This window comes from Beta vulgaris, chromosome 4 (genome assembly GCF_026745355.1).
Source record: "Beta vulgaris subsp. vulgaris cultivar EL10 chromosome 4, EL10.2, whole genome shotgun sequence".
Taxonomy (NCBI): Eukaryota; Viridiplantae; Streptophyta; class Magnoliopsida; order Caryophyllales; family Amaranthaceae; genus Beta; species Beta vulgaris.
The window spans coordinates 16,962,822-16,977,860 of record NC_079205.1 but is presented as its reverse complement, the minus strand read 5'-3'; the positions used below and the strand labels follow the sequence as shown (position 1 = coordinate 16,977,860).

The window sequence follows — 15,039 nt, the reverse complement described above, 5'->3', positions numbered from 1 at the left end:
CATCTGTCCAAGTGTGCATCAGTTCTCCAAAATAACATACAACCTTTGGGGCACGCATGAATCCTCTCGTGGGGAAGCTCTAATCCCTCCAAAATCTTCTTCGTATCGTAAAATGTGTTACTCATGTTGTTGTTGTTAGGTATTGCTTCTTTCACTAATGAAGCAAACGCATCAACACACCTATGTGGCAAATTGTACTCACACTTCTGAGATACAATTCTAGATGCCATTTCCAACACAGAACATGGAGCTCCCTTCGTACAATGGTTCCTCAGAAGCCTTTAATAGGTCAAGGAACACTTTTGCTTGAGGATTAGGCTCCTCGTCCATTCCACTAGGCTCTTCAACATTGGACGGTTCTGAGTTATTCCCAAGAGCATCGAAAATCATTTCACGGTATGGATTAGATGGCTCATGTGCGGATCGAGGGAACTCTTCACCATGAGAATACCAATCGTAGTAATCAGGTATAAATCCCTTTCTATACACATGCACTTTAACCGTGTCTGCGTCATGCATACGTCTGTTCTTGCATTTCGGACACGGGCATCTAACTTCATCCAACCCTGGGCTTTCAGGATTTGCTTTGCAAAATTCAATGAATTCATCAACCCCCTCAAGAACTCGGGCCTCAAGTTACGCCCATTGTCATATCTATCATACATCCACCAACGCTCCTTCCGTTTCATGGTGCCCAACTCTACAATTCTAGGAACATGATGATGCAAACATATTTATTTAAACACTCAAATTAAATGTATAACATTATCCAAACTTTTTCCACGAAACAAATATGTCTATTAATAACAAGTATTAGTATTTTATTCAAGCACCTAGTTTATCAATCTATTATTAATAAAATAAACTGGATGATTGAATTTTGATGTAAACTTTATATTAGCCTAAATACTTGCCAAGAAGGATTAAAAACATATTAGTATGTGCTTCAGTATTACAAAAATTGGACAAAGTTAAGTAAAAAAAGCATATAATATAAATAACATTAACAACAACAAACGAAAGTATAGAAGCCACAAGTGAAGGTTTTGTCTAGGGAAATGAGGTACTTTGAAGATGCATGTTCAACAGATAAGGAAGAGCCTTTAGAAAGATAATTTGAAGTTGTTGCTCTTATTGATGAAAACATGGAAAAACTGTAAATAATTAAGAGGAAGAAAATGATTTGTTTCATGGTGGGTTGTTTATGGCAAATTTTTGTTCTTAATTAGGAGGAGGGGGATGTGAACATTCCATATTCTTGAATCTTGCATGTGATATAATATAGATTACTGGATTTTTGTCAATTAGTGTGTAGTTTTTCTAAGCAAGCAGGAAAGCTGAAAGATAGTAATACTATTCAACAATTGACGACTTAGTATACGCAAATGAATTGTATCCAAATCTTAGGTCCCAACAGATTTGTATTATTATTCAAATGAATTGCTAATACTTTCTTTATTATTATTTCTAAGTCAAATAACAACAACAACAAAAACAAAGCCAAAAACAAACAAACAACAACAACAACAAATAACATTAACAACAACAACAAATAACAACAATAACAACAAACAACAACAAAAAAATAACAATAACAATAACAATAACAACAAACAACAACAACAACAACAAACGACAACAACAAATTACAGCAACAATAACAAATTAAAGCAACAACAAACGACAACAACAACAACAAACCACAACAACAAGTAATTTGAGCACAACAACAAACCACAACAACAACAAGTATTTTGAGCACAACAACAGGTTGCTAACTTACAGACTGGAGAAACAGACAGAATTGCGCGGCGGCGGAAGGAGCGAATTGCGCAACAACAGCGGCGGCGGTGGAAGGAATGGGTTGCGCGGTGACAGCGGCGGCGGAGTAGAGTTGCGCGCCGACAGTTGATGGAATGCTACCTACATTCCCAAAACCCAATTTTTAGGGTTTGATTTGTAACAAAAATTAAAAAAAAAAATAAACACAGAGTTTCAGAAATTACCGGCAAGGAGAAGCGTTTGGCGTGTCGCCGGTCGCAGGTGAAGGAGGTTGAACTAAATTCGCTGTGAAGAAGACGACGGCACTGTTGTGTTTTGTTTCGTGGGTTGAGACTTGAGAATAGAGTTTGAGTGGGAGTAGTGCGTATTAAGTCGTTATATTCAACGACGGCTTGGTTATTATTACCGACGACTTAAAGCCGACGCAACATATTAAAATTCTGAAATTTAAACTGCAACTATCACCGACGGCTTTTGCTATCAATACCGACTGCTTGAAGCCGACGCCTAATACAACAAATTCTAAAATATAAGCTGACAACATCAACGACGGTCTGAAACAGTCGTTATCATATAGCGTCCGTTGAAGCCGTCGGTGAGGACGACGGTTTGAAACGGACGCTGATTTTGAAAACAACGATGGTTTTTCGCGCCGTCGCGGGGTAGCCGTCGGTGACTGGGCCTTTTCTTGTAGTGCTTACTGTTCCTAAGGTCAAGAAACATGCATAGTATGAAGGATATTGATATGTAGCAATTAGCATTAGTTGTTCCTATAGCACAAGTTCCTTAGCATTTATTTTCTTTCAAAAATTAAAATTCATAAAAATCCGAAAAATCCGATAAAATCCCAAAAATAAGGGGAACCAGTTTAATTAAATCTTGGTTCTTTTATCTTTTCGTTTTTCTCTTTTATTTTTATTTTTATTTCTTTTGCTTTATTTCTTTCCCGCGTGTCATAATTACTATTACATGCAAAACTTCCTTCTTCAATTCATCTAAAGAAACCGTGTTCCTCTCAAACGCTTCATCTTCACCAAATCCGAAACCTCATCACACCCTTTGATACTCCATAAAAACCTCCAAACCTTCATAAATCATGGCAAAAACTTCAAGAAACTCACCTTTTCCAACACCAAAAACAACCGACACTTCAAAAATGGAAATTTCTTCATCTCCAACTAAAACCCTTGAAACCGACATAATTCAAGAAAACCCCATAGAGGAACAGCAATTAGAATCTCCTAGAAGGAGCATGAGAAGAAGAAAATTGATTGGGGAAGACGATGAAGAAGAAACCCCGGAACAATCTCAGGGGGAAGAAGAAGAAACTGCACCTGTTCCTTCCAAAGGAACTGTTTCTTCGTCTTCCAAGAAAAGGGTCGAACGAAGTGAATCTAGGTATGTCTTGGGCTTTTGCGTCGATTTAGAATGGGCAATAAAATTGAATTTCTAGAATTAACCTCCATTCTAAAGGAACAAGGCATGGAATTCTTGTTTGAATTCGCCTTTAATAATGCTCTTGTTCCTCTAGCTATGGATGAGTTTTGTGCAAATTTTGTTAATACTAATGGAACTTGCACAACTGAAGTTAGAGGAAAGAAAATAAGGTTTAATCAAGCAACTTTAAGCAAAGTATGGGAAGTTCCTTGCAAAGGAACTGATTTGTATTTTAAAAGGAAAGGAACTGTTTCCTTTCCGAATTTTCCTCAAGACAAAATCTTAGAATATTTTGGAGGAACAGCTGGCCAAAACAAACTTAACCATAATCTACTCTCTCCCCTTCACAAAGTATTTTAACTTGGTTTGGAGAGCACTCATTCCTCGAACTGAAAAGAGGAATGAAGTGGGTCTCTTGGATATGTGTTACATGTTTTGCTTGGACCACTACAAATTAATTTCCCTTCTTTCATTCAACACTTAACCCACTGCATTGAAATAATTGTGTTATTGGCTACGGGCCTTGATAACTTCCTTACTTCATCATTTTGAAGTAAGACTTACTGGTTGGACCACCATAGGGGTCAAGCAAGGGAACATCTTGAATGAGAAGACCCTAAATGGACTTGGATTGTCCGTCCAAGAAGGTGTTCTCATTCAAGGAAGAATGGCTTCAGTTCCTCAGGAAAAAGAAAATGCCCAAACTGGACTTAGAAGAAGATGATGATGTAATCTTGGATAACCCTGTTCCTAAGCCGGAGAACATTGCCACTAAGCCTAAACCCTCTGTTCCTTTGAGAGTGAGAAAGAGCACTCGTCGAAAGTGAGAGTGAGAAAGAGTCCTTTCGGATAATGAGGAACAGGTGCCCTCTACTCTCAAGGAACCAATACTCCCACCATCTCCCAAACTCTCTGTTCCTTTCACAAAAATACCCTCCATTTCACCTTCGTCCTTCTCTGTTCCTTCAATTTTGAGCAGTTGAAGGATGAAATAAAAGGCCAAATCCTTTTGCTTCCACCTCCACCTCTTCCACCCACACCACCATTTCTTCCTCCCATTTATCACCCTTCACCTTCTGTTTCCATTCCTGGAACAGATGAGCCTTCCACTCAAACCTCCCAGTTCCTTCACAACATCCCCCATCTGCCTCTAGTTCCAAGGGTAAGGAACAGGAAAATCCGGATGAACTAACTGGGTTAATGAAGTCTGCCTTCCTGCACAACATATGATAAAATTTACAATCATCTTCATTGGACTTTGGATGCCAAAACTGATACTATGATAAGTCTTATGAAGAACTTGAGTGATACCGTGGTTGCACAGCAAAAGAAGATGGATCTATGGCTCGTCCTTGGAGGAGCTGAAGGAACAGGTTGAACTACATCATGGGGTGGTGATGAAAAAGTTGGAGGATGTGGTTGAAGAAGAAGTTGTAGAGGAACACCATTCCCCTTCCCTTTCTTAGTTTCTTTAATTGTTGTTCCTGTTTCTTTCATCAAGGAACACAACTTTTGTTTCTTCCTTTTTCTTTTCTTTCTTTGTTTTGTTATGGAACAAGTGCTATATAATACAATGACTTTTGCTATATTGTCTATGTTTCTAAATGCTTTGCATAATTTCTTCCTTGGAATGGCTAGTATTATGTGATTGATGTTTGAGCAAGTTTACTCTTTGATTTTCTAACTTAACCACTAATGGTGCTTGCATATTGGTCTTAAGGTGTTAAATCAATTCATCAATTCATGCAGAGTCTATTCTTTTTGAGGATGACAAAGGGGGAAAAGGATTTAAGGAACAAACAGTACATAAACTTAAAAAATGAAAAAATTGAAAAAATTAAAAATAGGTTAAGGTAAATGAAAAATCAAACTTCAGTTACTTACATAATTGTGTTTTATTTTTCATTTTATTCTTTATGTTTTTATTTTCATTCACTTATATTATTTGTTATTTTCCTTAGTTTGTACCTTTGTTGTCATCATCAAAAAGGGGGAAATTGTTGAACCCTAGTTTTGATAATGACAAAGAAACAAAGGAACAAACTAAGTAGTGAACTAATGAATTATTTAAGTGTATGGTGTCTAAGGTATCAATGCAAGGAACTGGGAGAATACGAATCAATGAAGAAGTCAAGAGAGGATTTCAAAGGCTAAGTAAAGAAGTTTCTATGTTGATACTGGAGCAAGCATTGGATCAAGAATAATAGAAGCTAGGCGTTTTATTTTCTAGTTCCAATGTAAAGGAACAAAGAAAGAATGGTAAGGAACTGTGGCAGAATATTTGAGAATGAACGTTTGTTCCTTTGTAAGGAACAAACTAAGTGGCACTTAGCAAATATGTTAAAGGAACTGAACTAATATAAGGAACTAGACTTAGGCGTGTACTTAGTATAACGATTAAAAATAATGGAGTAAGTCATGCCTAGATTATAGGAAATTAGTTATTTCTAATTTCAAATGATAAAATCAGTTTTAAAAAGAAAATCTGTTTTGGAAAAGATTTTATTTTTCGGAAAATAAGAAAATAAATATCCGGTTGTTAGAAAGATTTTATTTCAAAGATATTATTTTCTTAAAGATTAAAAATTCAGATTTAAAGATAAAAAGAGTTTATAAAAACTGATTTTCGGATAATGCTCAAGGAACTCCTATTATTTAGGAGTAATGGCTGCATTTTATCCACGTTCATTTATAGTTCATGGGATCATGGGACATGATGTAAAACGTGTTCCTTAGGGGAAGGAACATCATGGGTAAATGGATTAAAACGTGTACTCTAACATTAATCCCACGTTCTTCATGATTAAACTATAAATATAGAAGTCTAGATAAGTTCCAAATTGTGTCTGACTAAGTAATTAAGTGAGTTTAACTTATTAAGTGTCAGTGCCTTCATTCTCTCATAATAGCCATTTGTTCTTTGCCTTCTTACTCTAATTCCACTAAGCTTATTTCGATCAATTGTATTTTGGTTTTTGGGGTAAGGGAACTTTGAGTGAAGTTCTGTAAGAGAAAGGCTTTGAGTGAAGCTTGTATGTGTGAGAAAACTTCGAGTGAAGTTGAGAGGAACTGCTGTTAAGGGAACAGTGGTTAGGAACTTGAGTTTAGGAACTCAAGGTGTGGCTCGAGTTAGAATTAGGTTGTAACAGAGTTGTTTGGCCTAATTAGTGAAAGTGTTGAGTTTAAAATCCCTAGTGGTCGAGGTTGTTTCTTCTTGTTGGGCCCAAGAAGTTTTTCCTCGTAAAAATCCCTTGTGTTCCTTTAGCTTGTTTATTCGTTTAAGTTTTAATTTCCGCAAAAAGTTACGTTTATTTCTACACCTACAATTCACCCCCCTCTTGTAGTGTTCCTAGGGAAATAACACTTTTGCTTTGAGCTTGTTAATTCTGATACAGACGAAAAAGAAGGGTGAAATAGGTGGAAAAAAAAATGTAAGATGATGAGAGATAGAGATTACTGTACTTTTTTTTAGAGGAGATATAAAGTATAATAGTATTTGAGAATTTTTCTAATTTGAAATTATGACACCACTTTTTATAATTAAGAGTTCGTTCATTTTTTTTCTTTTGACAAGAAAACACCACATATTTATTCATTTATCACCAAATCTGCATTTATATATTGTTGTGCCCGGTTTTGCATCTTGAAATATTTGAAAAGGGCCAAATTTTTCCTCAATAACATATTAATATATACTAAAAATATAAAACTCTAAAAACATATGAATATTAATTCCAAATCCAAAATATAAATTATACTAAAATATAGGAATAAAATAAATGTTAAAATGTTAAAACCACAAGTGATCCCACATTTCCACTATGGGACCAAGAACTAAAGTAAGGCTCGATGGTAATCCTCAACATCCTTCAGCATTTTTTGAATCTCAGCTGCGTCCATCTCCACTTGGATTTTCTTAATCCGAAATTCTTGGCAATTTCCAGTCCCCATAGATAACAATTTGGCATGAGCCGGATCCAGAGCTCTAACCTTGAGAGAGTAGCCAACAAACTATCTTCCATCCTGTCTTCTTATGACTCCTTCCCCCACTAGCCTTCTCCACTGATTTCCAACTTCCATCTGCATTTAGCTTATGAAAACCCGCATCTGGTTGCTTCCACTACATACCTTTCTCGTCCTGTTTATGGTTTGCTTTCCTTTTCACTAAAAGCATAAAATATTGGCCACTAAATCCGTCATTGATTTGTTAAAAACATATTTAGCATGTCTCGTTTTTATATCAAAGACCGCTTCATCTGACATATCCATATATGCCATAGGGAGATTCCAAAGACCATATCCTAGTCCCATTCTCCATCGTATTTAGTGTAATCCACTCCATCCATTGAGTATTAAAGAAGGAAGAGAAATTCGGCAGTTTGATATGTTTATAAGTATCAAAGATCATATTCCATAGAACTCTAGTAGAGTGATGCTCCATAAACAAACAGAGGTGATCCTCCACTACATTATGGCACCGAGCACAACAGGGATTTAAATTTTTTATTTTCTTGGTAAGGATGCTTTCAATTGGAAGAGTTTCATGCACTAAATGCCATAGAAATTTTTTGTATTTGTGTGGAATTTCAAGTTTCCAAATTTTGTTTCAAGAAATATTAATCGATTGAAAATAATTATTAGGAGGTGAAGCAAGTCTATATGCACTTTTACATCAAAAATTCCAGAATTTCGTTACCCCAAGCCAGCTGATCCTAAAAGATGAAGGGATAGGCGTGGACTCAATTAGGCTTAAGATTTTTTGGAGTATGATGCTCCTAATAGATCGAATATCCCAGCTACCATGCCTAATAATACTATTTACCCGCCAATGATCCATATGGGAAGGAATGAGAGTTAAGGCACATTTATACAATTTTGTATCCCCAATCCAAATATAAGACCAAAGAGAAATGGTTGAGCCATCACCCACCCTATGAACCAGACCTCTACTCAAAATATCCCTCCCATTGAAGATATCCCGCCATAAAGGCGAGTCCCCTGGCTTCGGAATGTAATGCTCAAATGAGGAATTATTAAGGTACTTGGAATTTAAAATCCTAATCCATAACTTACTACCCTATTTTAGAATGTTCCATCCAACTTTGCCATGAACGCAAGATTCCAAATTCTTAGGTTCCTAAAACCTAGACCTCTCCATATTAATTGGCTCAAAAACCTTATGCCACCCCATCCTAGGAATATAGTGAGGGCGATCCACAACATTCCACAGAAAACTCTTACATTTCTTTTTCCAATTGATCCAAGATTGAGCAAGGGAACAAAGATGAATGGATTGAGTAAAAGGGGTAAGTGTTTAGAACGGATTTACTAAGAGTCTTCCCACCTTCAATATCGATGAGTTTAGCCTGCTAGCCCTTTATTTTATCGACTGTCTTGTTTAACATATCTTTATAATCACCCTTTCGAAGCTTATTAGGATAGATTGAAATCCCCAAATATTTCCCAAAGAAAGTGGAACTAGACATGCCTACATCACTGCTGATCAGATGTCTAAATGTCATAGGAAGCTTTGAAAGGACGATAATTTTGGACTTTGTGGCATTCTTGAACAATCTAGATTGATTCTTAAACTCATTTAGAATTCCTATGATATTCCTAACATTCTCCACTGAAGCTCTTCCAAAAAAAAAAAACTTCGTCTGCATAGGAAAGATGAGAAATTTCTACGTTCGAAGTAATTTTTATTGGAAGCCACTCCTTATTATGAACATTGACTTCTATGATTCTTGAAAGCCTTTCCATACACAAGACAAAAATGTATGAAGAAAGTGAATCACCTTGCCTTATTCCACGAGAAGGTTAAAAGCCTCAGTAATTTTGCCATTCCAAAGAACGGAAATTCTAGGAGAACATATGCAATTCATTATCAAGGCAATAATATTTTTGGGGAAATTTAAAAGTTCAAAGTTTTCTTTATAAATTCCCACTCAAGACTATCATATGCCTTAGAGAGATCAATTTTGAAAGCCATAATCGTTTTGGTAGTCAGGGCCTTTTTGAAAGCATGTGCGATTTCCGTAATGACCCAAATGTTATCAAGGATATTCCTGCCTGGAACAAAGCTAGATTGAACTGGCTTAATAATCTCATTCAAGAAAGGCTTGATCCTATTAGCAATGGTTTTAGTTAACACCTTATAGATGGTATTGCATAACCCTATCAACCTAATATCCTTAATTCCACTAGGAATATCTACCTTAGAATGAGAGAGTTATAAGAATCATTGATGGAATCAGCTCTTGAAGCACTTAGAAAATAGAGGAGTAACAGAAGGCCCTACAATTTCCCAATACTTTTGGAAGAAAAGCGGTTATATGCCGTCAGAACTTTAGCATTTCAAACACTAGTGGAAAAACACGCAAGGGCTGCGTTTTTGGCTAGCAGCCCTTCAGCAAAAAATAAGGGCTTCGGTTTTTTACCACAACCCTTTAGTACTTCGCTGCGGTTTAGGAAAAAAAAACCCACAACCCTTCAGTTTTAGAAGGGTTGCGATTTAATAAAAAATTGCAGCCCTTCATTTTCAAAAGGGCAGCGTTTGTTCATAAACCGCAGCCCTTCAAATATAGAAGGGTTGCGGTTTATGCCCAAAACCGCAATCCTTTTACAATTTTTTTAAAAAAATACCTGCTTTTTGCCTCCGTTGCTGCTAGCCCCCAGCACCCCTAGTACCCCCAGCCAATGCCACCCCACCCCAGCCAAACCTGCTACCAGCCCCCAGGAGAGAGCAAAATGAGGAGTCAAGGAGATCGGAGAAATCACAGAACATTAGTTGCAGGCATGCGTTGAAACTTTTTCTCTCTTCTCAAATTCATTTTCCAGCCAACATAATCAATTCCTAGTTGAAACCAGCCAAAATTAGAAAGTTTTCAAGTACAAACCCTAATTTTGAGTATTTTCATCTTGATTTTGGGCTAAAAATGGCAGTACTTTTGAAATTTGAAGAATCATAGCTTCAAAAGTTGAAACTAGAAGATTAATTGCTTCGATCTTTGTTTTATGTGCCAACTAATATGAGTGTTTGATTTTAAATACAATCAAAATCTACTGCAAAGATTTTGTTCGATTTCAAGAACAAATTTCAAAAATCTGGCTCGATTTGAAGAAGAAATCTCAAAATTTGGTTCTAATATAAGATTGAACGCCAATGAATTATTCGAACAAAAATATATTTTTGCGAGGTTTCGAACTTTCGATGTATTTTTCGGTGGGATTGAAGAGAGAGAAAGAGGGTTGAGACTTGAAAGGAAGAGATAATGAGGGATATAATAGTGGAAGAAATTCTCAAACGTATGATTGAAGTAACTGTTACAATATATGATATGATGTAACGGTTACACCAAATACTTTGTGCTTCTTTTTGAAACTTAATCACATAAGTCCTCCACCTTAGCAATGAAGTGTTGCTTATATGGAGTCACATTATGACTTGACATTATCTTTGACATGATTATATACCTTTGAAGAAGCTTATGAATTAGCAAGTCTTGAATCCTTGATCTCTGAATTTTTTTTAATTACAAAGTCAATTGTTTAAATGATAATGTGTAATATAAGTCTATATCACGAAGTACACTATTAAAATATAAAGGGAAAGGAAGAGTAAATTAATGATATATATATTGTTATCCCTATAATTAACCTCCACCAATTTGTATATATCATGTTTGTCCTATATAATGACAACCTTTGTAATATTATGATCAAACCTCTACTATTTTATCTATAGTAGGTTTTGATTGTGTAATTAGATGTTGCTTTTAAGAGAGTAAGAATAATGGATGATTTGTATTGATATTGACAGAGGCTATTTATAGCCAAGTACAAAGACTATAAGCATACATTATACAAGATATTATATAATATACAAAAGGATATTCTATCTAACTAAGGAAAGGATTATATCTATTGATTACATAGGATAGTAACTGAAGATAGTGTAGCATAATCAACGTGATATGATATGATCTTCATCACGCCCCCGCAAGATGGACGACCTTTGAGCGAGACCAATCTTGGTTAAAAGAAGATAAAAACGTGCCTTAGGTAATGGTTTGGTAAGCGCATCGGCGAGTTGATCATCACCTGAAATATGTTGCACATGAATGGTACCTAACTGAACCTCCTCACGAACAAAGTAGAAGGAAAGAGCAAGGTGCTTCATACGCGAGTGAAAAATGGGGCGTGCAGAGTAGTGTGTGGCACCAAGATTATCACAGTAGATGGATGGTGTATGAGGAAGAGTAAACCCAAGTTCTGTGAGAAGAGACCGAAGACTTAGAACTTCCGCCGTGGTGTCGGCGACGGCTCGGAATTCAGCTTCGGTAGAAGACCGAGCTAGAGCACGTTGTTTCTTAGAACTCCATGAGATAGGGTTACGGCCTAGGTAAACAATGTAGCCAGTGGTAGATACATAGTCATCTTTATCACCGGCCAAGTCGGCATCCGTGAATGCATGGAGGTGCATGGGAGTGTCACGGTGAAGCTGGATACCTGCATGAATGGTGCCACGTAAGTAGCGAAGGAGCCGTTTAAGGGCAAGCCAATGAATATCAGTTGGAGCTTGCATGTATTGAGCAAGTTTATTGACGGCGAAGGTGACGTCGGGACGGGTGAGGGAGAGATATTGTAAGCTGCCAACCAAAGCCCTATATTCAGTATGGTTACACTACAAAAAAAATTGGCTATAGAGGCACATCATTTGACCGAGTTGCCTCTTAAACCCCCTTTTACCATCACATAAACATGGTTGCCTCTAAATTATATGATTTTTAGTGTCAAGCATATTCTGGTGCCTCTAAAGATACATTTCAGCATCAGATGAATGTTGGTTGCCTCTAAAATCATGTTTTTAGCATCACATGAATATTGGTTGTTCTAAATCCATCTTTTTAGCATCACATGTAATTTAGTTGTCTCTAAAGCCATTTTTTTAGCATAACTGTTTAGTTGTCTCTAAAGCCATGTATTTAGCGTCACATGACTTTAGTTGTCTCTAAAGCCATTTCTTTTCAGCATCAACTGTAGTTAGTTGTCTTTAAAGCCATGTATTTAGTATCACATGAATTTAGTTGTCTCTAAAGCTATTTTTCAGTATCAACTTGTAGTTAGTTGTCTCTAAAGCGGTATTTAACGTCACATGAATTTAGTTGTCTCTAAAGCCAATTTTTTAGCATCAAATTTAGTTAGTTGTCTCTAAAGCCATGTATTTAGTGTCATATATATATTTCATAGCGACACACTCACAAGTTCCACAAAACAATAGTGTATTCTAGATATTAAATTCCAATAATAATCTACTTTTTTTATTAAAAATTTAATAATGTAAGGTTAAAAAAAATTGTTAAATTCACCATTTACATTGACGGTCTATTTATAGACGGTTGTTACGAGTTGATATTATTTTGATTTCGGATAGTCTTTTTTCTGGCAACACGGATTTCGGATCTTTCAATATCGGATTGTGGCGGATTCGGATTATATCAGATGTCGGGTTTAGGTACTATCGAATTATATCAAGTTGAATCAGATTGGTTTCAGATTAAATATCTGAACTGAATTTAATTGAACTGAACTAAATTGAGTTGAAAATAATTGTTTATGAGAACAAGAAAATTGAGAACTGATAAACTGAATTTTCATAAAAGACAATTTTCACAATTTCACTACTATAAAAGTCAGAGAAAAGAAATTGAAGAAAGTTGAATCTTCCATAAAAATTCAAGGTTAGGTAATGACTAATTTCACTACTATAAGTTTATAAATTTCAATTTTGTAGCTTACACATACTTTAATTTGAGTTCGAATATAATTTTTTAGACATTTGATGAACTACTTAAGTTTTTTTTTTGAAATTTAAATATTACATTAATTCTCAACAAAAATTACAACACAAAAATAACTCCAATAAACATCCATTCAAATTCATATATTCAATAAACATCATAGTCTTACAATAATTACCAAAAAAACAACAAACTTAAAAGAAATGACAAATAACAATCTGAAACAACTCCTAACAAATCAAAACAAAAACAGAAATCTGAAAACCAAAACAAAAAATTCTGAAAGAACTCCTAAAAAAAAAAAAATCCGACCTCCTAAAATTTTGAAAAACAAACAATGGAAAATTCTGAAACCAATCAAGCAATAGGTGCAAGCAAACAAAAAAACCAAAAAATCTGAAGAAACTCCAAAATCTGAAGAACAAAACAATCTGAACTTCTGAAAAATCTAACCGCCGACCTCACCACGTACAAAAAACTGTCGACTTGACCAACAAAATCGACCCCCGACCTCACATGGAAATCCTCGAAAATCCTTCTGAAAATCCTTCTCAAAATCGAACTTCAGGTGCGGCGCGTTTGTCATTACCTTTTGAAACGTCGTTGATACAGTCAACTTCAATTTTTTTTTTCCCAAGAAAAAACTATGAAACCCATATTCCCCTTCATCCCTTCTGACGACAATTTGCAATTCAGCATCTTGGGACACCTTCTCAGTTTTAGGTTTACTAAGATATGTCCCCATCGTATCAAGCAAGCTAGAAACAAGAACTTTAATAAGAAGAGATAAACATCACATTTAGATATGATAAAGGACTCATCAAAGGCGAAAGAAAAGGAAAGAAAGAATGAAAAGCAATGTTCCCAATTTAAGATTGTTCTACTATTCTTCCATGTATAATTGAAGAAACTCAAAAAAAAAAAAAAAAAAAAAAGAAGACAGACCTGAGTAGATTTACCACTACCAGTTTCACCAATCAAGACGATGTTCTCACTGACACTAAGAACCTTCAGAAACTCCTGCTGCCAGAAAGGAAGAGATTTCGCTTCTCTAAAATTTAGCCTTACTGAAATCCAGCATTTACCAAAATTTGCAATTCTCTCATTAAGCTTTTCCTTTTCATACTCTTGCTCAGCGACCTGCACCAACATGAGTGAAAATCATAAAACAACACTCACAAAGAAACCAGGTCATTGATAAAAAAAAAACTATGGCGTTGTTGAAGGTCATCTTTTGATTCAATTATGGCGTCGTTGTTCGACCACCATCATCATCACTGAAGAAACGTCGGGCCTACGTGGTGGTGGCTAAAATCCGACGGTGGCAGTGGCAGGGAAGCAGCGAGAGAAGACTGGCGGTGAGAGGACTGGCGGTGGTGGTGGTGTAGAAAGAGGAGAAGACAAGAGAGATGGAAGAGGATTGAGGATGATGGTGAAGGGGCTATTACTGAAGAATGAGGTTGGGAGGAAAGGGTGAAGGTTAGGGATAGAGAGGGATTTATTTAATGGTTGAATTTTGATCTTTCTTAAATCAATGGTTTTAATTCATAATCTTTGATATTATTTTTTGACCAATGAGAATTGAGAGTGGTCAATTACAAGGATTGCTAACTTAATCAATGGTTGGATATTCATCTTGCTTTCTAAAATTAATGGTCTTTTCCTCAAAAAAAATACATAGCCTAAACTACTAATAAACTAGTATTGTATTTTGATATTATTATGGTTTGAGTATTCTAATTTCTAGTTCTAATATATTAGTTTAGTAACTTTAGAAATTAGTAGTATTACTAGAAATTAATAGAAATTAGAAACTTTCGAAATTAAATTAGTATTATTGATTTTTAAGAAATTATTATTCTAAATTTATAAAATCAAAAATATGTGAACATGTTACATGCGGTGATTAGGGATTAATTTAATGCTAACATGTAACACGTAACACAGTAACAATTAGTCGATTATTGTCGATGGCCCGATATTATGATTTAGGACTTATTGTCTTAATAATTACATT

General features: G+C 35.6%; 1 protein-coding gene across 2 annotated transcripts; it reads right to left on the bottom strand.

Moving 5' to 3' along the window:
* Positions 1 to 13,530: 13,530 nt before the first annotated feature.
* Positions 13,531 to 14,516, bottom strand: LOC109134743 (uncharacterized). 2 transcript variants are annotated; one of them, XR_002039581.3, is made up of 2 exons: positions 13,968 to 14,516; positions 13,531 to 13,780 (listed from the first exon to the last, which is right to left on the bottom strand). XR_002039581.3 is itself a non-coding variant. In XM_057393747.1 (2 exons), exons 1-2 carry the CDS (start codon positions 14,172 to 14,174, stop codon positions 13,641 to 13,643), a joined length of 360 nt encoding a protein of 119 aa, XP_057249730.1. In that variant the 5' UTR covers positions 14,175 to 14,516; the 3' UTR covers positions 13,531 to 13,640. The 2 variants fall into 2 exon arrangements, 1 of the variants encoding a protein (XP_057249730.1); XM_057393747.1 differs by having other exon boundaries at positions 13,531 to 13,793.
* Positions 14,517 to 15,039: the final 523 nt, after the last annotated feature.